General features: G+C 41.2%; 2 protein-coding genes across 7 annotated transcripts in view; one reads left to right on the top strand and one right to left on the bottom strand.

Annotated features, from left to right (window-relative positions):
- The window catches only part of NTN1 (netrin 1), a 135449-nt gene extending 127515 nt beyond the window's left edge, over positions 1 to 7934 (top strand). For 4 of the 6 annotated variants that reach the window (XR_014544236.1, XR_014544237.1, XR_014544238.1 and 1 more), the window contains 2 exons: positions 2512 to 6579; positions 6611 to 7934. Coding sequence is in view for 1 of the 6 variants with exons in the window: in XM_083597729.1 (XP_083453855.1) it covers positions 2512 to 2840 (329 nt within the window). In the remaining 5 variants the exon portion in view is untranslated. Of the gene's footprint in view, positions 1 to 2511 lie in introns of all 6 variants that reach the window. The other 2 variants (XR_014544239.1, XM_083597729.1) reach the window with 2 other exon arrangements.
- A 2056-nt stretch (positions 7935 to 9990) lies between these two features.
- Positions 9991 to 22940, bottom strand: part of STX8 (syntaxin 8) — a 75795-nt gene continuing 62845 nt past the window's right edge. Inside the window, exon 8 of the mRNA XM_083597806.1 lies at positions 9991 to 10888. Within this exon, the coding sequence (XP_083453932.1) occupies positions 10821 to 10888 (68 nt within the window). The 3' untranslated portion in view covers positions 9991 to 10820. The remainder of the gene's footprint in view (positions 10889 to 22940) is intronic.

Genomic DNA, 22940 nt, shown 5'->3' on the forward strand with positions numbered 1-22940 from the left:
TAAGATATGGGGATGTTAATTTTGAGAGTCAGCCTAGGGGAAGAGTGGAGTCTGCAGGAATTGTTTTCCTCCTGGAAGATCAAATATGCTTGAGTTTGGAACTTCTAGTATTTTAACTTTTGTATGCTTTAAAGTATGGTCGTGATTTTTTCACATCTTTATTGTTTTATCTTTTTGTAAACCACTTGAGGGTGTATGAATTTTATAAAATAAATAAAATAACATAAAAAACACAACCCTGTAAAAAAGAACACCAAAGATCCAAATCAGTTTAGCTTCACTGGGTTTTAAATTGAACCTCCTATATATACCCCTTGCTCTCTTTATTTTCAACAACTTGAAGCACTCCAGCCAACAATCACCCTACTCCCACATATCAAGCAATGCTCTGCTTTCCAAAATGATTTAAGATCTTCCCCCTTGTCACATCATTTACTGTGGGTGTGACTCTTCTCAGTTGTCTAATCTGGCAGAGGAAGAATTCTCAAACAGCCACTTCCCTTTTCAGCAGTACTTAGCCTACTTAGGATGGAGCTGAACAGTCGCCAGCTTCAATTTTTGCATCAAAATTGTGCTTTTGACAGCATAGGAACTTTACAGATTGATTGCCCACTTTTTCTGTGTGAAAGAAAAATTGTTCTCAAAACAAGGGGAGTTGCTTTGGCCCAAGAGGGGTGAAGCCCACGGATAAGCCTGGAGGAACTATGCAACCCCAGCTGAAAGTGAGTCTTAAAACGGACCATCCCGGGAAGCTGTTCAGTGCCACAGCAAGACTTGGAGGGGGCACACCAGAAGAAGTTGCTTAGTTTGTGGGGAGCCAGCTCTAGGTCAGTCCTTTTGGAGACTTACATGAGCACTGCTCAGGTCTTTTAGCTGAGTTTCCTCAACCTTTGCATTAGTATCCATTTAGGATAAAGGTTCTGTAGCCTATAAAGAAATTTAATGAAAGTAATTGGTGCGCAGCATATATCATATTTATTTTAAGCAAAGCTGTGAATGGTTTCTACCCAGCATTACTAACACCGAATATTGAGATTTTAGGTTGGGGCTGTTTTTCTCACCATGAAAATCTTTTTGGATTTGAGATGATTTGGTTAGTCTAACAGTATCTACGCTTGTGATTTGATTAATCCATCTGTAAACTTTTCGCTGGGTCACCCGATTGCCTTTTCATTTCTGTATACTATCACAAGTACTTCTGGGAAGGCAGGGCATTTTTTAAAAGACCCTTACTGGCTGCTACTGGAGATAAGGCAGTAGACTGGTAGTCTATTCATCCTACCCAGTGTGACAAATCTTGCATGCTTATGAGCTAGAAGCATTGGGTTAAAAGGTAGGGACTCTGCTCTGTGGGGATGCATTGCAGCGAGATTCTTTTCACAGGCTAGCCCCAGTACATGCCAGAAAACCAAACAGTGTGGCAAAGTTCTTGGTGGGTTTTAATTCCCTTCCCCCCAACCTTTTGCTCAAAATGAAAGGGGTGCCTTTTGTTACCATGGCCACCTTTCATGACTTCAGCCAAACAAGACCCTGACTTCCTTCACATTTTATTTATTTTTTTAGAGTTCTCATTGAGCCTCAAATCCCTAGGTAAGGGAAACATGGAAACGGTTACCATCATACTTAGACTTGGAATGTGGGACACCAGCACAGACCACAGAGGTCAAGATGCCCAGCATGAAAAGAAGGGAGAGTTGGACAGGGAGAGACTTGTCTCCACAGGCAGAAGAGAGCTGGATACATTATTCCCAAATGCCAATTTGCTTAGGGCAGGCACATATGTAGTCACAGGAAAGAGTGATGAAGGGTTAAGCAAAGACTGGAACAAAGTAGTTAACCAAACTGAAAGCGACTTATTACAATCAGGAAAAATGGGATGGCTTCTCTCTTTCTCTCTAATGCACATTTCGGTCACAACTCCAGAAAAAATAGGCAGGATCAAATGAAATCTGAATGCAATACAAGTAAGGGCAACTCTTCTCTTAAAACTAAACCCATGACCATCTATCGAGGACAAACAGACCAGTTACTTCAATGACAGACAGATGCCGATAGTCCCCCCACTGCCCCTCCAATGACCTTCCAGTTTGGGAACAGACTCTGAAGGCAACTCCTCTCATCTGCAGATTATATACATACAGTCTACCCATTTGAAAATACTGGATGAATACTCAATCCCATTTAAAATATATATATAATGGGTCATTTTCCAAAGAGAAGGCATTGTAAGGGAATCTACGACATATCACACTTTTTCTAGGTAACATAATGCAGTTGGGCAGTTACATCCTCAGCATCCCTCTATCAAATCAGTTACCCCATAAAGGACAGTAAGAACATTTCTATCATGTAACTTACAAGTCTGTCATTTACAGCAATGTGACGTCCTTCATGCGTATTTCTAGACTGCTCTTGGTTAACCACTGCTGTTCAAGCAACATTTGCTTTGTCCTTGAGAGGAGAATTGGGGTGTTAAATTGATTGTCCCTGTTCTTGGCTTTCTGTTCCCAGCTGTCCAGATCCACATCCTGAAAGCAGATAAGGCTGGAGAATGGTGGAAGTTCACAGTCAACATCATCTCTGTGTACAAGCAAGGGACAAACCGGATACGGCGCGGTGACCAGTTCCTTTGGATACGCTCCAAGGACATTGCCTGCAAGTGCCCGAAAATCAAACCCATGAAGAAATACTTGTTGCTGGGCCACGACGAGGATTCCCCTGACCAGAACGGCATCGTGGCAGACAAAAGCAGCCTTGTTATACAGTGGAGGGACACATGGGCTAGGCGACTGAGGAAGTTCCAGCAACGGGAAAAGAAGGGGAAGTGCAAGAAAGCCTAGGGGGAGAGAACTGGAGATGGGAAGAGAGACTGAACATACTGCTTTGCGTAGGACTTGAAGCAGACGCGAATGGGATTAGGGTCACTGGCAAGAAGCTCACTTTGCATTATGTGTGACGGGGTGGGGGGCAAAGGAGGGGTTAATAACTTCTGTGAGACATGCCAATTATGTACCTCACAATACAGAAAAACCACAAAATGTAGTGAGAAGTGACAAGTTTAGAGAAGGACAGCCATGCGAGACCCTACTCACCATAGTAACAAATGTTAGGCCAGTTACTAGTTCCCATCATCCCCTTTGACTTTCCTTCTCTCTTTATTTCTGTCTAATCAGAAGAATGACCAACTGCCTTAAGTTCTCTAACATCAACTAGTCTTAAAGTCTAGGCACAGAAAGGACTCAACCTGTCACTGAAGCAAATATAAAGAGAGATGTTGAAGTTGCACAGAAATTGCCCTTTGAATACATCTCCGCCAAAGGAGATTAAATCACGTTCTTATTGGTTGGAAAGATGGAGCATATGGATCATGGCTTGAAACCAATTTCTGGGGCTACAATCAAATGAACAGCAAACTAGCAGCCTGAGTAGCTCATCCATTATCTGTCATGCAGCATTTAATGGACTGGGTCACCTTTTTATAAGAATCTAATGAAAGTTCACAGAGATATAAGCTACTTACCCTGCATACAAGGCAGTCAGTAGAGGGGTATGCTTTCTTGAAAATGCAGCCCCAGACTAAGGTCTTATTGCCTGACTTTAAAAGGCACTCTGCTAAGGAAAGAAAGCTGACAGCTATGAAGCATCGATGGAGCAATTGAAATAATAATTACTTAATAGCAATATCTGAAAACATGACCACCACCGATCTAATGGGTAATCTAAAGAATTAGTCAAATATAAATGACTCGTTTTTTTAGGAGTTGTCCTTGCACTGCTGCTTTTGTGAATATAGCCCTACCCTGAGACCACTGGATTATTATTATTATTTTTAAATGCATTCACTAGGAAATGAAATAAACTCTGTCTATAATTTTAAGTAGTAATAACTTCTTTAGACACCCACTAGACTATCAATACTCATCTCAAAAGCAAAAGTTAGCACTGATAGATTCAAACTGACTCTACACACACACACAAACAAACAAAGCTAACACTTTTGTGCCTCTCCACAGCAATGGTTATTAATCTCTCAGTGTAAGAGCCATTCAGTGCTTCCTCTTTTACCAGAAGGGTTGCTGAGCTGCAGACAATCCTATGTGCTGGCTCTGTCTACAAGGAATGAATTGACAAAGATGTGAACCATATCTGCTCCAGGGAAGACCAAGTGGGAAAAGACACAAAAGAACAAAAGTGTTACTAATGCTTACATGGAGCAAGGAGTGTCACTTCGGACAAGGAAACTCATGTTTGTAAGAACCCAAAATGTAGCTTTAATTAACGTATGTTTTGCAGCCAATAACATACCTAGAATAAAGGAGATGCCCTCTCAAACACTCCCACAGCAGCTCTCTACGCTTTCCTTCCCCTAACCTCCATTTGAAGGAGATTTTTGTTCCACTCATGCAAATCTCCCATCAGCCCTAACTTGCAAACTAGGACTGTCTAGGCAGGCGGTTCACGCGTGAGCTCAGGGACGCCTGCTCTGCAAAATACAAACTTCCCCAAGATGTTTCCTATTAGGAAATATGGAAACATCCTTTTAATGACATTTTCCAGTGGTTTTGCCTTGTTTTATAGCAATTGACAATATTTATATAATGACATAAACTACCATAAAACAAACTGTAGCACAAATAGGTGTAAAGTGGCCAGATGCCGGGGAAGCCGAGAATAGGGAGACAGGAGTTAGGATCCCTGGCTGAAGGCAAGGGTTGGGAACGAAGTGCTCTGACTCAACTGCTCGGCACACTGTTGAGAGTTTCTGGGCTCCCACTTCTTTATATGAACCTAGTTGCTGAAAAAGAAATATGCAGAACATTCTCACAGCTGAGGTACATTTATCAGTGTTGTTCATACTGACTCTCATTTTAGAATCAGAGGGAATTAGTTTACCTACTAAAATAGAAGACAAAAAAGAGCCAAGCCAACAACTGCAACAAAAAGTGCTTGTTGCCATGTCCTGTTTCAGCCACACACTGCCCTGATCTACTCATACTGTGAAATTAGGTAGCAGAATATAGATAGTGGGGTTCTATATTTTAGAGTGACGCCCTCCATAAAATACTCCCTGAACGTAGAAAAGTAGCACAGCAGGAAGAGCTAGAACCGTCCTGACATGCTAGTTTGTTTCCTTTTTTTTTTAACTTGCAGGGAATTTTGCATGCCGGGCAGCATTCAAAATGGTTATTTTCTCACCCACGAGTAGTACAATCCATTTTATCACCTCCAGATTCTACCCCCTAATTCTGCTGCATGACAGAACCAAAGTAAGTAACTCCGGAAAAGCTGCATCTTATTAGGTCATTGGTTTTCGAACTTCCTATCTTCAGGATACCTGTTCTACACTGATTTGTCCAATGAGGAACTGTGCACTCTGTTGTTGTGCAATAACCGCCATGATCGCTGGGCCTACCTGAGAGACGCTCCCCAGAGCCCACGCAGCATTCTACTCAGTCTGTGCAATGCGAGCGAAGAGGACCTGCTTCTCAACAGGAGAAACCCTGAATAACCTTCTAAGGAACTCTAGGATTCCTAGGACCACAGTTTGAAAACCACTGCTCAAAACTCTTCAAATGCCATCAGCTTTCTTGTGTTAGCAACATGTTGAAGTGTACTGTATTGAAAGAGCAGTCTGTAAAATCTTAGCACTGATATAAACTCTGAATACAGGCCCATCAGTGATAAACATCAGTGGTGAGGTAGGTACTCCTGTATGGAACATTCATTTTTTAAGTAGTAATTGGGTTTAAAGCTGAACTGAAACCCTCTGTTGTTTAGCTTCACTTTTGCTACTGTTGAATTTTTTTTAAAATTAATGTTTTTAAACATCCCTCTCAAAATTTCATCTATTTTTCATATAGAACCTAGACACTAAAGAAAACAGAGAGCCCTTCAAAAAGCCTGGCTTTTATTTTAAAATCAATGGAACGCAGGGGTTTTACAAGTCACACAGCCTGGGTAAAACAGGGTATAAATATACTCTCCCTAAGCTGTAACTTAGTCAGGTTCAGACTCTTCTCTGAGCTGTGCCCTGTGGGGTAGCTCAGTGACTGCATATTTTCTGTGTGTCCTAAAGGTAACAGGGAGGAGGAGGGGGGCTTTTGTCTGAGTTCTCATTAGTGTTCCAGCATTGAACAGAAAACAATTTGATTTTCATATAACGTGCTTAGTAGTCTGACAAAAGATTTATCCTAGACTGAAAATTCAGAAAGAAAAATCAAAGCTCCTAAAAATCCATCTCAGCCTGACGAGTGCATCCTTCTCCTTGACACAAACCTCTTGTTCCTCGCTTTCCATATGGAATTCTCTGGCTACAATACAGATCTTGGTGTGATGTCGTTTCCCCTTGACAGTTCTGTTCTGCATCTTAACTACACAGCAGCACATATATATTCCTGTGAGCATTCAGGAGCCAGTTCTATGTTTGGTTTTGGGAATTAGTACTGATAACCACTAAATAATTCCTCAAAACAATGTTTACAAACAGATACCCTCACCATTTGCCCAATCCCCTATAGGACAGCTGGAAAATGACCTGCGCTTCCATAGTGGACACCGATATCCTAGAGAGCTTCCATAGTGGACACCGATATCCTAGAGAGCTGTAAAGGGGCATGGAGACACCAAGATAGCAAAAGGCAGCCGGGGGGGGGGGGGCTTATAGAGAAAACTGTATAGTACAAAATGTAAAATAGGCTAGAACTCAGAAACTGTATATTAACCAGAAATGTAATTTTTTAGATTACTTTCTCCTCATCCCAAATTAGTAAGAAAAGCCTTTTCCTTGTCATCTATATTGGCAGGCTTAAGGTTTTGTTTTGCACATCCCACATTTAAAGAATTTACCTGTCTAGGTATACTGCAATAAGCATATAGGAGAGTCAGAGAGACTTTCAGCTTCAATCAGTAAACTATGAAATAAAAGGAGTTATATTTGAGGGGGTTGGCTTACATTCTAGAACCCCTCTCTCTTTTTTCTCTAAAACAGAAATACAGCAACACAGCCTCTGCATACTTGGGGCTACTTATTTGGTGGCGCTTCAAATCTTTCTACACCATCAAATGTGCTTAGGAGGTAGTATATGGTCAGGATTGTCTCTTACATTTAGGGTTGTCCTTTTTATTTGGAGGCTAACACTCAGTTAGGCAACCTTTCATAACAGAGAAGGTCAATAATCCTTTCCTGTTGGTTTCACAGCCAAAATTTAAGGGACTAGAACTCGGCAAGAGCAGCCCAGCAAAGGTGGTGGTTTAGGAAGCAGAATGGCAAGCCGTAGTTTCCTAAAGAACTAATTTTTTTTGCAGTTGAGAAAATAAGTAAAACTACCACCAAATTAGTATTTAAATGAATCTCAAAAAAAGGAAGTTGATGCCTTGCACCTGCTCTAGGAGTGCCACACAGCAGACTACATTCAAGGTCTTCTTGAGAAACATTCCAAGCTCTACATTGACAGGGTAAAAGGGCAACACAAACCATTCTGAGAAGCAGCTGAAATGCCAAAACAATCACCACTCATGAGTAGCATTGAACAATGGCTTCCTCCCCATTTTATGTTTTGTTTTACCTGGTTCATTGTATGCTCATTCCCTTGATCATCTTACCTTTTCCCTATTACGCAGGAAAAAAAATCAGCTGTGTTTTGATTATTCCTGTTAATATTATGAATTGTAAATGTTGTTTAGTTATGACTATTACATATAGTTTTGGGGCAATGTTTCTTTACAATGCATACTAATATATTATGGTTATATATATGAATATATTTAATGACATGTGGGAAAAAAGTTGTGGATTTTCTTATTCCCCCTCCCTCCGTTTTCTTTTATTTGTTAGATGGGCTGACAACTGAACCAGGAGCAGCATGTAACTGTGCAGGATCCATTTGATAGGACTAAATCCAGACATCTGTCAAATAAACTCTTGTAAACTTCTACTCACCTTATGCCAGTCTCTTCTGTTGAAACAGGATGAACAAGTTGTGCTAATTGCCATCAACTTAGCTTTGAAAGGGGATTAGGCAAATTCATGGATGATATAAGGCTATCGAATGCTGCTAATCGGGATAGCTGATCCTGATTAACTCCAGGATCAGAGGCAGTCTACCTCTAAATACCAGAGCTGTGGGAAACAATTGAGAGTTAATTATTGTGCTCATATTCTGTTGTAGGCGTCTCTTAAGCATCTGACTGGTCACGGTGAAAATCAAGATGCTGGACAGGATGGGCCTTTGGTATGATCCGAAGGACTCTTACATACTTAGCAGTGTGATTCTGTGAGCTTCGGGGAATACAATATCTTCCACTGAAAATAAGCAAATATTTCTTACAACTGTTCCCTCTAAGGTTTCGAAAAGTAATGAAAAACAGCAACAATACTAGATCAGAAGTGGAGAATCAAGCAAGCACAACAACATAAACTGTTTTTATATGTACTGAATTTTGCTTCTGCTGTAACTACGGCCTTTGTGAAGTTCTGAAGCAACTGCATTTTTCTTTCACCTTCAAAACACCCTTCATGTTGAGAAAGCCAATTATTCTGCATATATTTGAACCAAGGAAGGAAGTACACCGGACACCAGCCTTCCCAAGCAGAAATAATTGGGTATTGTTACTCATTATCACAGATAAGGTGGTCCCACTGGGAAGCTTGGAAATACTGCTAGGTTTTTCCAGTGGCAACACCAACCTGCAACTGTTGTTGCTCCATGGATTAATTAGAGTGAGAACTTACCTTGACTAAGTCCTTTACTACCAAGGAACCATGAGCAACTCCTCTCCAAAATCTGAAGTTAGGGATAGGCTTCCTGCTCAATAGACTTCCATGCACCATTTTAGAAATGAAACACTAGATTTCCATACCAGCTCTTCTGGAAGCCATGGGGGAGTACCAGCCACACCACAGGTAATGGAAGAAGCACCCAACTCTGGTGATGTCTCTTGCTCTTCCCTCCATTTAATCAGTACCACACAGTTCAACCAACTTGGGTTCCAATACAGATCTGGCTGAATGCATCTCTTTCTAGAAAAGCTGCTTTACTTACTTTTTGGCTTTCATTTCTTTATTACAACTTAGAAAGGGGGATCGGGGGCGGGGGAACCATCTATGGAAAAGACAACTTTCAGCCAGCCCCAGGTTCAAAAGATAACCTCCAGTAATAAGTAACACAAAATGTTTGAATGATCTTCAGTGGAAAGTGCTGTTACTTTCCAGAAGAACGCAAACAGAATCCATAGTTTTGCTGACCATGTCTCACCAGAGTCTGCCATGTTTATGCGATCACTGAATGACCGTGCATGATAATTCTCGTTTGCATTCTTTGCTTGCTCTGTGATAAGAGTGTTGCAAGCAGAAAGTCCAAGGTTCAACCCCTAACCTCTCCAGGTAGGACTGACAATGTCCCCTGCCTGGAGAGCTGCTGCCAATACTGAACCAGATAGACCAATGGTTTGACTCAGTAGAAGGCAGCTTCCCATGTTCCCACGTTGTTTTTGGCTATTGTAAGGGAACATCCATATGGTGAGCAGCTCTAGAACCAACCACCTCTATGGAGTCTTTAACAAAAGGGCTAATGATTGCACATGCACCCATCTCCTTCCAGTGGATATCTTTTTGATCTAGGATTTCTCATCTTTGCAGTATACCACCCATTCCCAACAGTGGATTAGAGGTTCACTATTTACTGTAGCATGGCCAAAACAACATGCTCTGGAGACTGAAGTATTGATTATAAAAGGATTTGCACAGCTGCTTCCTGCATTGTCTTGGATGTGGGCACACACGTCCTAATGCAGCTTTCTTTAAAAATCTACTGTTCTCATAGAACCATTTCCCAAAATTCATGCAGTCAACAAATATCAGAGCTTAGGTGGGTTGACAGCCAGAGGCAGTCTTTAAAGTTCTTTAGATTTCAAACTTCCCTGACACACAGGAAAACAAAACAAAGAAAAGAAAAGAAGGGCAGAAAATGAAATAATGATGTGCCCAAAGAGTAATACAGAAATTAAGTGTTTTATTCCGTCTTGTTATTGTAGTAAATTGATCAATCAAGTTGGCACATATGTAGCAAAATAATGATTTCTGGAGGTGAGCAAACATTAAATAGTGACTTTTTGTATTGCTACTCTCAACTATTTTAATTTCTCATCTAAAATATAGATTTTGGAGCTTCAGGTAATCATGTTTCTTCCCTGCTATTAATGTAGTTAGGAGGAAAACTACACAGCACAGCATAATGTGTTAGTGTTTGCATTTAAGGATAGAAATATCATCTGATTTTCCAAACAATACCAATTTGCTCCTGTCTATATAAATGTAACAGCAGTAACTGTTCTGTCTCAAGCCAAAGATTATCCAGGATTTATGTGCATCTGAAAGATTTGTGCAAATATCCATGTGCAACAGAACATGGATCAGAGCAGCAGTTTGCCTGAACACCACCAGATCCACTGCCCTGACATTCAAAACCAAGATGTATTAATTTCAGCTTCAAAGATAATGTTAGAATGAAAACTCCAATATCTTAGCTTGGCATTCTAGAGATTAACTGTAGATCCCACCTAGCAGAGACAGGTGGAATTGGAATTAATTGCATTTATGCTTTGATGTTTGTTAGGAGATTCGCCTCCTACCAGTAACATTCTCAAAAATATCAAGTCCTACTGGATAGAGATTTTTGCAAAATGAATTTCTCCACCAGCCGTGCTTCTGCCAGTGCACTGAGAACGAGTCAAATACAGCCAAGTCCACAGAAAGTGTCAGTAATGGGATCGAATTTTCCTTGCCTCAGAATGCAATGGCTCCAAAGTAATAGCTCCGTTGGTTATTTTGTGGGCCACACAGCAACGACAACTATCGCAATCAGCAGTAGTACGATCACCACCATCATCCCTGAAAGGAATCAAAACAAAACCTCATTATCTCTGTAATTATTATAAATCTCAAATACAAAATTAAAGTTTCTAGAAGAACAACTTCACATCATAAAACAGTTCTTCCCATGTAGAAAAAAGCTTCTTCCCATGTAGCTGATGTAATACAAGAAGGGGCATTTGTGGATTCTGCACAAGTGCCGCTCACTCAGCCCTAGTTTGAAATGGGAACAAAGCTCATCTCCACTAATGAAGGGAATATGACTGTAAATTACATTAGAAGCTTAAAAGAGATTTGCACATGAAAAATGCCATATGAACATTTTCAGTAATTAGCAAAACGCAAATGAGTTCTGGAACTTAACTTCTGATCTCAAATAACTCGATCATCTGAGCCACTACTATTCTCATCCCACCTCCCTGATGGCTAATTTTACAAAGAGATGCTGTTTAAGCAAGAAGGTAGGCGGTTCGAGCCCATCCAGGGACGGCTGTGGGCAGGGTGTCTGCATTGCAGGGGGTTGCACTAGATGACCCTCAAGGTCCCTTCCAACTCTATAGTTCTATGACCCCAACAAGGCTACTTTTATGTTTAGCTGGTGTTCCGGTCCAATTGGGAAGTCTTAGCTTTAAAAGAAAACTAAAAATATTTGGAGATGTGATGGCCATTTTGTATGCCACCCTTCACTATCCTTGTGCCCTCCAGATGTTTTGGACTACAACTCCCATCAGCACCAGGCAGCACAGCCAGATGAGACTGGGGCTGATGAAAGTTGTAATCCAAAACATCTGGACTGCATCAGGATGGTGAAGGCTGTCCTGTGCCATATGTAACTTGGTTCTTTATTGCACTACTTATGTTGAAAGATAGGATGTACATTTCTCTGCGACGTAGCTAAAGGCACAGTCTTTGCACAAGAGGAGGAAAACAATGAATATTTATACTTCAGTTTTCTGCTATGTTTCTCTGTGCTTTTTAAAAATCCGTTACATTTTCATTGCTAGATTCTATGCGTTAATTTAAAATCAGTAGTCAAAAGTTACAAGATTCTTAGAGAATGAAAGCAGATCAAGATCATAGATAGAAATTTGTGATACATAATATTTCTAGGGAAACTCCCTCAAATAGCATGAGAGGTAGAATTGTTAAAATATAAGAGGAAGATGAAAAGGAAGGGGGGGGCTGAGATTGAAATCTGGAGGGAAAGCCAGACTAGTATAGCTGGATGGAAAAGAACAAATTTGAGATCTATGCCTCAAAAAAGGGAAGTAGTTACTTTCATGATGACTGAAATTAGGCCTCCAAAGAAAATATGCAAAATCGTGCATGGCAAATGTAAACAGAAATGTACCCCTGAAATGAGTCACTCGGGTCTGTTTTACTCACTCACATACATTACAGAAGGACTGCACAATGATGGGCACTGTCTCCTGCCTTACAGGGCTTCCAAGTGCCAGAGTCTTGCCAAGTTAGTGAGCAGTTCTCTTGGTGCTTTTTCAACACCTTGGGAATGGGTGATAAAGATGCCCAGGCAAGTTGCTCTTGCTATGCAAGATGTCACCAGTTTTTGAGAGCGAAGGTTGGCTGCAACCAGAGAGCTGCCGTTCCATGTTATTCTTTTTCATTTTCCTGTTGAAGCTCCAATTAATTAACAGAGTGTCCAGACATCAGAGAACAAACTGTAAGACACAGAGCCAATATGGCCCTGCAGATATTTTGGAGCTCCCAGCAGCCCCCAGCCACAACAGCTCATGGTCAGGGATGATGGAGTTGCAGTCTAAAACATCTGGAAAGCACCAGCTTAGCAACACTGAACTAGAAGATGAATGCATAAATCTAACCGAAACCAGTCTGCTGTTGCTGTTAAAGAGACACTTCCCCCATGCACTCACCCTTTCCCTTTCTGACATTTTCCTGTTGGGTAAGTGATCACTTTTGCAGTCACTTAAGTCAATATTCCACACCCTCAAGGTAGCTTATTTGTAAATACCCTCACCTGCCTCTCTAGGGAATTGGTCTTGTATTACTTTGTGGCAGCCCGACACTTTCACCTGAGTGATGTGTCAGTGTAAACATTTCAAGTGTACATGTGGCCTCCTCCTTTTTAAATGTTACAGCTTGGGAAACAATGTTAACTCTTTAGTCCGCTTTTGTTATCAAGAGCAGGCTTAGGTGAGTGGTTGCTGAAGACTCAGAAAGTCGCATCCAATGGTGAGGGTCTGTATATAAGCTTATTGGATTGGCTGACAGCCCAATTCCCAAATCTCAAGGAAGGAACAGGCTTTTCCTTATTCCATTGTCTCCAAAAGACCCCAGGTTAAAATTCACTGCAGAAACCAGTCATATTCAAACCACAGCTGTCAACATTTCCCTTTTTTAAGGGAAATTCCCTTATTCCAAATAGGATTCCTCGCAAGAAAAGGGAAAAGTTGACAGCTTTGATTCAAACCAGTCAACATTCTCTTCCACATTTCCCTTTACAATTCCCACTAGGCTTATGTGACAGAGGTTCCAAGTAGGTCACTTACACTTTACACACCGGGCACTGAGGCTGAGAAATAGCAACCTACAAAAACTATCCAGGAAGTCTGAGAAAATGTATAATTGCCTAGGCTTCCTAGAACAAGTGTGGCACCAAACAGAGAGTCAAATCTGTGATAAAAGAAACACATCCCTTTGCACCATTCAATTTCAGAAGTTGGAAGTTGAAAAGATGTGATTACTGGTATATAAATGGTAAATGTGATGCACAGATGGACAATAGCCCCAGACATGATGATAACATACTGGGGAAAAAATCCATTTTTTAAAAAGGCAGGTTTAATGGAACTGCTTGATTACTGACCAAATTATGGAAACCTAGTAGCAATATTTCGTTAAAGGATCCATACCACAAGAACTAAATAAAATAGTAAATGCTCATTTATAAGCCACATGTTTTTAATGTAAATATCTGGATTGTTCTGGAAAGTAGCACTGCTACAAAATCCCACCTAGCATAAAGGGCTTTGTCAAAATTAACACACCATGCAAGGCATAAGTGAAGTTAATGTTTCTCCAGATTTAAAAGTTGGAAGATAAAAACTATTTGTGTAAGCTACCGATACATTTTCTGTGTCTCCTGTGGATGCCAGCGGGAACTAAAAATGAAATTTGCAACACAGTTGTCAACTAACAAGCGCCGAGTCAGAGACAGGCGCTCTTGCTACAATTCTGCCTGCCATTAGCTAAACAAATGCAGATGCTGTGCAACACTGTTTTTTAATTAATTTCTCTTTTTGGCAATTTTATGTTTCTGAACCATATAAAATTATAATGTGGGGTTTTAATGACTGGGCCTGAGCACCTCCAAAAAAATCTCAAGAACCTATATGACAGGTAGGTAAAGGACCCCTGGACAGTTGACTATGGGGTGCGGCACTCATCTCACTTCAGGCCAAGGGAGCTGGTGTTTGTCCACAAACAGCTTTCTGGGTCATGTGGATAGCATTACTAAACCGCTTCTGGCACAACGGAACACCATGATGGAAGCCAGAGCACATGGAAACGCCATTTACCTCCCCGCCACAGCAGTACCTATTTATTTACTTGCACTGGTGTGCTTTCGAACTGCGAGGTTGGCAGCAGCTGGAACAAAGCAAGGGGAGCTCACCCTGTTGTGTGTATTCGAACCACTGACCTTCTGATCAGCAAGCCCAAGAGGCTCAGTGGTTTAGACCACAGCGCCACCCACTCCCTAACCTGTATGAATTACCAGTCCTGGTCTAATTTCTAGTGTCACATAAGTGCAATATGTTGCTCAGGTCTGAAGTGCAATTTGTCTTCCATTTTTATCCATATTTTTAAATGATTTAAAATGCTTTAAGTGATACTTCCGGGTTGGTGCCTCCGGCAATGGCGGAGCTCCTCCCGATCGGAGGAACCGGCTCCGTGAAAAACAGGGTCTGACCGCCACGGCGAAGGCGGAGACCCTTAGAAATCACAGGTGGAGAAGCCTGTGAACCTGGGATTCGGCTGGCACCTTTTGCACCCCCCCTACTCGCGAAGAGGCCCGATATCGGGAATCCGGAGCGATGTGGTGGTGAGCGGCGCGGTGCTTTGAATCGACCGCTTTTTGCACGGAGCGAAGCAGCATTGCCGCTGTCGGAGAGCGCTGACTTTTTTTGTGGACAATTGGATTTTAAACAACAACCCGTGAGTAGAACGGGAAATTGGACTTGTAAAATAATTTAATCTGGCACCGAACAGGGAAGGTTTAAACAGGAAGTCCACCTTCCCTTTCTGTAAATAGACTGAAGCAAAGAAGTTGTTAACTAAGGTCTTGGAAAGTCTTTTGTAAAGGATTAAAACTCCACTGATTGAAACTACTATTATTACTCCCCTTGGAAGTAGGGGAAGTTTGCAGGAGAAGTTGGAAAATAAAAAATCGAAGCACCACGTCTCTGAACCTGGGAACGGTCTGCAAAAAGTCCATTGACAGTAAACAGGATAAATTTGACAGCTAGCTGTCAAGACTTAACATTGTTTCTACTGTCCGCTTCTGCGTTTAAAAAAGAAGGAAAGGTAATTGGAACTGTTACTATTTTACTTTTGGAACTGTGCTGGAAAGGATTGACAAATGGAGACTGTTTCCCTCTAGAGGGAGTTTTGGGACATTGTTAGAAGAGTGCAGCTGGGATATTGGCTTTAAGATAAAGATAAAGACTGTGAGAAACTAGCCTTGACCTTGAACATCTCAAGAATGTCGGTTAAGGAAGAAGTAGTGTTTGTACTGAATAGGACATTTTATCTGCTGGGAAAGCTGCATAAACAGATGGATGCCATGGCTACCAGTATTGATATTTTGGGAACAGAAGTGGGCATCAGCATAGAAGTCGACAAGAACCCGGCACAGGAATCTTTCTTAATTGAACATATTGATGAATTAGAGAAGGAGAAAGTTGTTGTTGTGGAGTATAAAGCAATGCAAGGGGGAGCCTTAACCCTACAGAGGCAAATGGAGGATTACAAGATGAGGCCTTATATGACTGTAATTAGGAGAAGCCAGCCATTGAAGATGGGAATCTGGCCTGATCTGGAAAATGAAAGGTGGAGAGACTCCCTTATGCGGGGATCAAATGACTTTTGGGATATGAATTTGAGCCAAGAGGTGATTGGAGCTTTTGGGGCCATTGGACTTGGAAGAATTGTGAAACAAGATTTGGAATACCTTATGGGCCCTAGCCTTAACTATGGAAATCTGGCAGACCTGTTAAGAAGGAATATGAGCATCGATGGGTTGGAGCTCCCCCGAGATCTGCTTTTTAGCACCAAAGATTATCAAGAAGATCAGCAGATAGGACATGAAGAAGAGTTAAGAGCCTCGGACATAAGATCTCCAGGTTGATGGACTGTTGGAGGTTGATGGAACTGACGGCAGGGGCCGAGACCGGGGAGGGGGGACGGTGGAAGAAAACTCGGAGTTTAAAATGTATATATGGAGATTTTAAAAAAAAAAATTGATGAGAGTTGGAAAAACCGTGGAATGAAATTTTTATGACCCTAGGGGAAATGTCTTAAGAGATTAAGTTTAAATATATCAGTTTTAAGGAGAAGTAAGATTAAATAAAGTAAAAATGGATGCCTAATTGGTGAAAGAAGAGGATGTAAAATTACAGTATATTAAGATAAATTATTAGGATAAAGAAGATTGGATTAGGATAAAAACCAAGCTGGAAAGGATTTGCTGAAATATTTAATTGAACTAGAATACAAAAAAGGAAGGTGTGAGGAGGTCAGGGAAATAAGTAAATGAAAGACAAGACATGGAAAGAGGGAAATGTTTTTAATTGTTTTTATTTTTCTGTATTTTGTATTCTTTTTTTCCCCCTCTCTTTTTCTTTCTCATTTTTGTAACTTTTTTGAAACTTTAATAAATATTATTAAAAAAAAAAAAATACTTTAAGCGATTTATAATACTTTGATAAAATAGATGCAGTTTCCAACTCAGGCTGTATTGTAAACAACAGTTCTAAATCAACTCCTGTGCACATTTTAAAACTCTCATTCTTCTAGGCCCTGTAGACATCCCAAGGGCAAGACAGAGTCTGCCCAGAAGGATTACAACCTGCACCTTTGATTTAATAACATCTTCCTCCAAGGCCACCATCAACTTTATTGTATGAACCGTTGACCCCAACAGCTCCTCCAAGATCAAACAAGGCAAGCTGCATCCTTTAATCATGGAAACACCTGAGATTGTTTTATGCATTTATTTATTATCACCATTCCAGTATGAAAGATTAAAAATGATTAAAGCTATAATCACTCTACAGGAATGCCAATCAGAAATAAATGTGTGCAGATACAACAGTTTCAAAATCTTCACAGCCCAATCCAACAGTTGGTAAGAAACACTCTTTTCTTTTTCACTGAGACTGGCTGACAAAGCAATGAGAAGAAGAGAAAATAAAAAGCAGAAGTCCATGAGAATTCCTGCATGTCAAACTCAGTCAGAAAAAGTGTGTACTGAGTTTTCAGTCCAAAATGTTTATTGTCTCTATGATGAAATAATCCCTAGAGTTTATGGTCCCAAACCACATGCATAACCCAACTGAATGAGAGGAAATGAGATAAGTGTTTCCCCTCATCTATCATTGTTAGACCTCCATTTCTGGTTCCATCATATATATATATAATCTGTTGCTACTTTTCTAAAAGAGAAATCAATGCCAGATAATATGCATCGCTATTTCCAAGTGGAATTTCAAAGACGGCCTATTTTCTTTCCAGAAAGAAGAGTTGCTTCAAACCCTCCATTTAGAGCAAACCTTTCCAATCAGAGGATTGCTTGCTTTGAGCATATTTTGAAACATTTCCATTTCATGTAGCAGTCCAGTCAAAAGATATTAGTTTGTCTCTCTATGGTATTTCCAATCATACCTCTACCCTTACAAACACTCAGGTGTGTTCATAACGACTACTTGATAGAGCCCTGTTAGCTTGAAAATAAAATGAAACTAAACAGAGACAACAGACATGATTCAGTGACAAACATATAAATAAAAAGCATAAGCAAAAAAGTTACTCGCAGGATACAAACTGCCTCTGTATAGCGTTGTGGGAAAAGAGTAATTTCAAATGCCTATAGCCCACAGTCTGCAGCTCCAAAAACATAAGGAGCTCCCACTCTGGCTATGAAATGGGGGAAGCTGTGAGCAAATAAGGATATTAGTTGACCAAAAGTGTAATCTCAGAGCCTCTGTCTATAATATTTGAGAACAGTCCTTGTGGACCTGAGATGAGCATATTTGTTTCCATCTTCAAAAGATTCCAGCTAAACATTGGGAAGAGTCTCTTGGAAGGTGGTGAACTCTCCTTCCTTGGAGGTTTTTAAGCAGAGGCTGAATGGCCATCTGTCATGGATGCTTTAGTTGAGATTCCTGCATTGCAGGAGGTTGGACTAGAGGATCCTCAGGGATCCCTTCCAACTCTACAATTCTAAGACAATCTCATTTCCTCCTTGGCCACCCCTCACAGAGGAATGAAGAGGAAGAAGTGTGCCTCTTGACAGTGATGGCAGACAAAAGGCTGCAGCAACAGGAAGCACAGGAAGGCCTGATGGCTCGCCTGCTCATTCGCTCAGCCAGGTTCCCTGCTAGGACCCTGGGCTTTCCTCAGCTTGTTGCTTGTGCATGTGAACGAGCTAAGAAGCAAGCAGGTGGGTGGTGGCAGTGACAGGGGAGCAGGGAAAGACCACTTGGGCCACTCAGCTGCCTGCTCGTTTGCTCACTGTGACGATTTTCTCACTCATTCCACCTGCTCTCATTGTGCTGCAGTTCACATGGCCGCCAAGAGGCAAACTGCTGCAGCATGATTACCTTTTTCTTACAAAAATGTTCTATAGTGAGATAAGACAATAACTAAAGAGATGCACAGCTTGGTTACCTCCCTACCCTCAGTAATGCAGAAGCATGCTGAAATAGCAGCCAGGAAGATGCAAGGGCTGCTTGTATTAACTAGCACCCTGACACTGGGACTGTAACATGATTTTGCCGTCATGGAAGCCCTTTCCTGAGCCACAACAATTGCTCAAATTGGAACAGTGAGTACCTCCAGTTGTGAGTTCAGCAACAGCCACTTGAGCATGTTCTCAACCAAGCTACTGCAACCTGGTCTCTATTCCCCCCCACACCAACAAAAAAACCATCCACCCACAAATGTAGCATAAGCTGTGGGTTAAACCACAGAGTCTAGGGCTTGCCGATCAGAAGGTCAGCAGTTCGAATCCCCATGATGGGGTGACCTCCCGTTGTTCGGTCCCAGCTCCTACCAACCTAGTGGTTCGAAAGCATGCCAAAGTGCAAGTAGATAAATAGGTACCGCTCTGGCGGGAAGGTAAACGGTGCTTCTGTGCGCTGCTCTGGTTTGCCAGAAGCAGCTTAGTCATGCTGGCCACATGACCCGGAAGCTGTACGCTGGCTCCCTCGGCCAGTAAAGCGAGATGAGCGTCGCAACCTCAGAGTTGTCTGTGACTGGATCTAACGGTCAGGGGTCCCTTTACCTTTTACAGAATAGACATTTTCTCTAGAATTATTGCCGTCTTCGTGCACAACATACGAGCAGGCAAGTAGACATTCCAGCAAAAGAAAAAGTGAGCCCTGACTCAGGCGACTACATCAGCACAACAAAAAGAAAGGATATTTTGGGAGAAATACACTGGCTGGGTTTTTTCCATGTTAATGCAAAAAAGGTCTATACCCAAATAGAAGGGTATATTGAAAATATTAGATCCTTATGGGCCTTGTGGTCCCTGGAATACTTCTGCATTCTTGATCACAGTATGACAATGAAAGTGATTTCTCTTTAATGCATTCGGTTATTGGAAGACTAAAAATATCCCCTAGGCCTGGTACTGCTCTGTTCTCTTTTACCAAGACACATCTTCATCCTAATATGTTGCATTTCAAAGACAGCAATAAACATTTCAGTATGGGTTACCCAGTCCCCAGGCTCATATTCTCTATTTCCATCATAGCCCTGTTATCACAAATGAAAAACTCTTAGCTCCACTGCCATCATAAATCAGTTTTTAAGAAATTAAGCATGAAAAATTCCAGCTACATAATTTTTCATCTTGAAGAGAACAAACCTATGAAGCAAACAGATTTTTGTGTGATGGATTAATGCACACATCCCATGGGAAATGCAGATATTAAATAATATATTAAAAATTCCACTAACACACACACTTTGAGTTTATGCTCTGCCTGATATTCACTCTTCAAGACAGAAGCTAAGGTATTATATAAAGCAAGAGAACACAAGTGCATCATCTAACCTTCAGTATTTACATTCCTAAATCCTCAAGCAACTCGAGCCGTCCTATAGCTAGGAGGATATACATTTCTTTTCCAGTCCTGCGACTATTGGTGAACCCTTGTCCATCAGTTCCAACACAAGCCTAATGCAAGAGAGGCAAGAGACTCCAGCATCTCTGACTGAATACTTGGCAATGAGAATCAAACAGACTGGGATGTGAGATTTTGCTGAAGTATCCAAACTGATTTGTTTCATGCAGCATTCCTTCACTTTTCATTTCATCAGGGCTGAAAGAATGCACAGATCATGCCAACTTGGCTTCAAGAGCCATAGAGCTCAATCTAGCCAATATGAGCTCGCACCTTATCTTTATTAAGTTTTAATTGCATCAGACATTGCTGGCATGTTGTCCTCATACCATAAAACAAAAAATGGGGTCCCTCTGTCACCCCTTCCCAGCTCACATCACGAGTATGATCTCACACCTCTCTGACTCATTTTACAGGTAGATGACTTAAGACCAAATATATCCTACTCTGTGTCGCACCCCTGCAGCCCTACTGGAGAACCACCAATACGTGCCTAACTTTCTAAAGTGAAGCCCCATTAGCACCTTTTGCTTTGCTTGTCTTCAAGGCTCATTGCTGAAACTTTGGCGGTAGCACCACAAGCCTCCTGTGACCTGTTACTAGATCATCAATCCATGTTAAGGAATCACCAATCTATAAACTGGGTAACAATGCAATTTAGAGACATCTGGGACTCCAAGAACACACCACAATTTTATTAGAAAAAAGGGATACAAATGATACACTCAGCCGCAGTTGCTTGCATCATTCCTTTAAGCTTGCAAATTTGATCACAGTTGCCTAACAGCTTGTAACAGCTGTTACAAGTCTACTGCCAGAATTGCTCCATGCTCATGTTGCACACCTGAATGGAGTGTCTCGAAATAATTCACCTTAAATTGGTTTCCAGAATACCTAAGTAACTCAAACCAGTGCTAGTTCTGTATATTATGATGTGGCCCAGGGTGCACCATCCTGTAACGTTCCTGGAAACTGGGATGATTTTTAAGCATTTAAGTTCTATGTAAAGTTTTCAGACATCGTGATTATGTGCAGTCTAATAAATCTGCTGAAGATATTAACACTTCTTTGGCTGTTTTTCGCATGAAAATGCAGGAATTATTTTACCATTTGACGGCAAATACAACGCTTCTAACCATGATTCTAAACTTAAATGAACAGCACAAACCTAAAGCACAGAATTGTACAATAGTTATGGAGTAGCATATATTTGGTTTACCTGTAAAATGAGTCCTGTGGGTATGTGTATCTCCTACATACACAGGTAGGCATTTTTACATGCAGTGAGTTGGACTTTTGTGAGACATGATCAATTACCACCTAAAGGTCACTCAGCTTGCTGGTAACTCTCCACAGAGGTTATGCAGATGTTTAAAAAGTTAAACAAGAGTATCTCCCAGTTAATTTCCCCCAAGAGAAAACCCTGATGTACTTATTCATACTCTTCCTGCAAATCCATCAGCCTTAGAACATGGCGAACACTTTCCCCCAGATCAGAGAATAGTTATTAACATGTTGTCTCTTGAAATTCACTATAAGGCCCATTACTGCACTTAAATGAAGGGTGTTTTTCAAGCTCTCTTTCTCACTTAACCTACCAGTAAACATGGGAAACCATTAGTTCAAGCTGCCACAATTAACTCTCAGCTTTCCCTTCAAAGGCTTGGAGAGTCTGAAGCTACTTATCATGCAAACAGCCTAGGAGCCTCTTTCTCCTTGTGAGGCAACAGGAGGGGAAAACTACTGAGTTAAGTAGATTATTGGGGAAGGAGTCACACTCAGCTGCCCTATGAGATGATTAGACCCTGGGAAATGCAGACTCCAAATCTCCTGCTCCTGACAGTGAACATTCATCAACTGCATTTGGATAATCTGCTATCAAGAACCTTTACAGAAGCTTCCAATACTCTTCTACCAATGGTATGGCAGGTGGAAAGGAACACACTTATTTGTGCAAAAGAAAGCTTCACCGCTAGCTGCTGCAAAAACAGCTTTTTCAAAAATGCAGATGCATCTCTGGCTAAGTCACTCTGATAGATCATGCCCACTAAAGACACACATACATGCCCTGGCAAGAATGGGTGCTTAGAGAAAACTCTGCGGCTGTCTTGACACCAAGTTACACTGTCTGATTTTCCCAGTTCTTTCCTCCTTATAATTCAGTCTTGAACATTATCAGCCACAAACTGGAGCCCAAATATTCTCCTCCCTTTCCTGATTTTGTAATTTTCAACAGTCCTCAGTAGCTTTGGTTATCAAATTCAGTTAAGAGAGAAAATAAGGGAAGAGTGTTGCCCCTTTCCTCTCAGCCTACTTCCTTCCTTACACACACTTTTCTCTTTGGTGTGTTAAGCGTGCATGAGAATTACCTGTGGCTGAATAACTAATGAGTCTCTTTATAGGTTTACATGCACAGAAGGAAGCTTGAAGCATAGCATGATGTGAAAATAGCCCACTACTCATGTGCTATTCAGCAGAAACTGTTTTACAGGAAGAGTTCAACAAAATGAAAGGAGATTATCCATGAGAAAGTAGATAGGAACAGAAAGTGCTCAGATAAAGTTACTGAGAGGAAACCTAAACAACCAACCCTAAGCTACTTCCTCAGTCCTTTGGTGCAAACTGCTAAGGACAAGCGCTGCAGGAGTCCAAAAAGGGAGCCTTGCCTGATCAACAACAAA

The sequence above is a fragment of the Podarcis filfolensis genome (genome assembly GCF_964270895.1).
Source record: "Podarcis filfolensis genome assembly, chromosome: 2".
NCBI classification, from domain to species: domain Eukaryota; kingdom Metazoa; phylum Chordata; class Lepidosauria; order Squamata; family Lacertidae; genus Podarcis; species Podarcis filfolensis.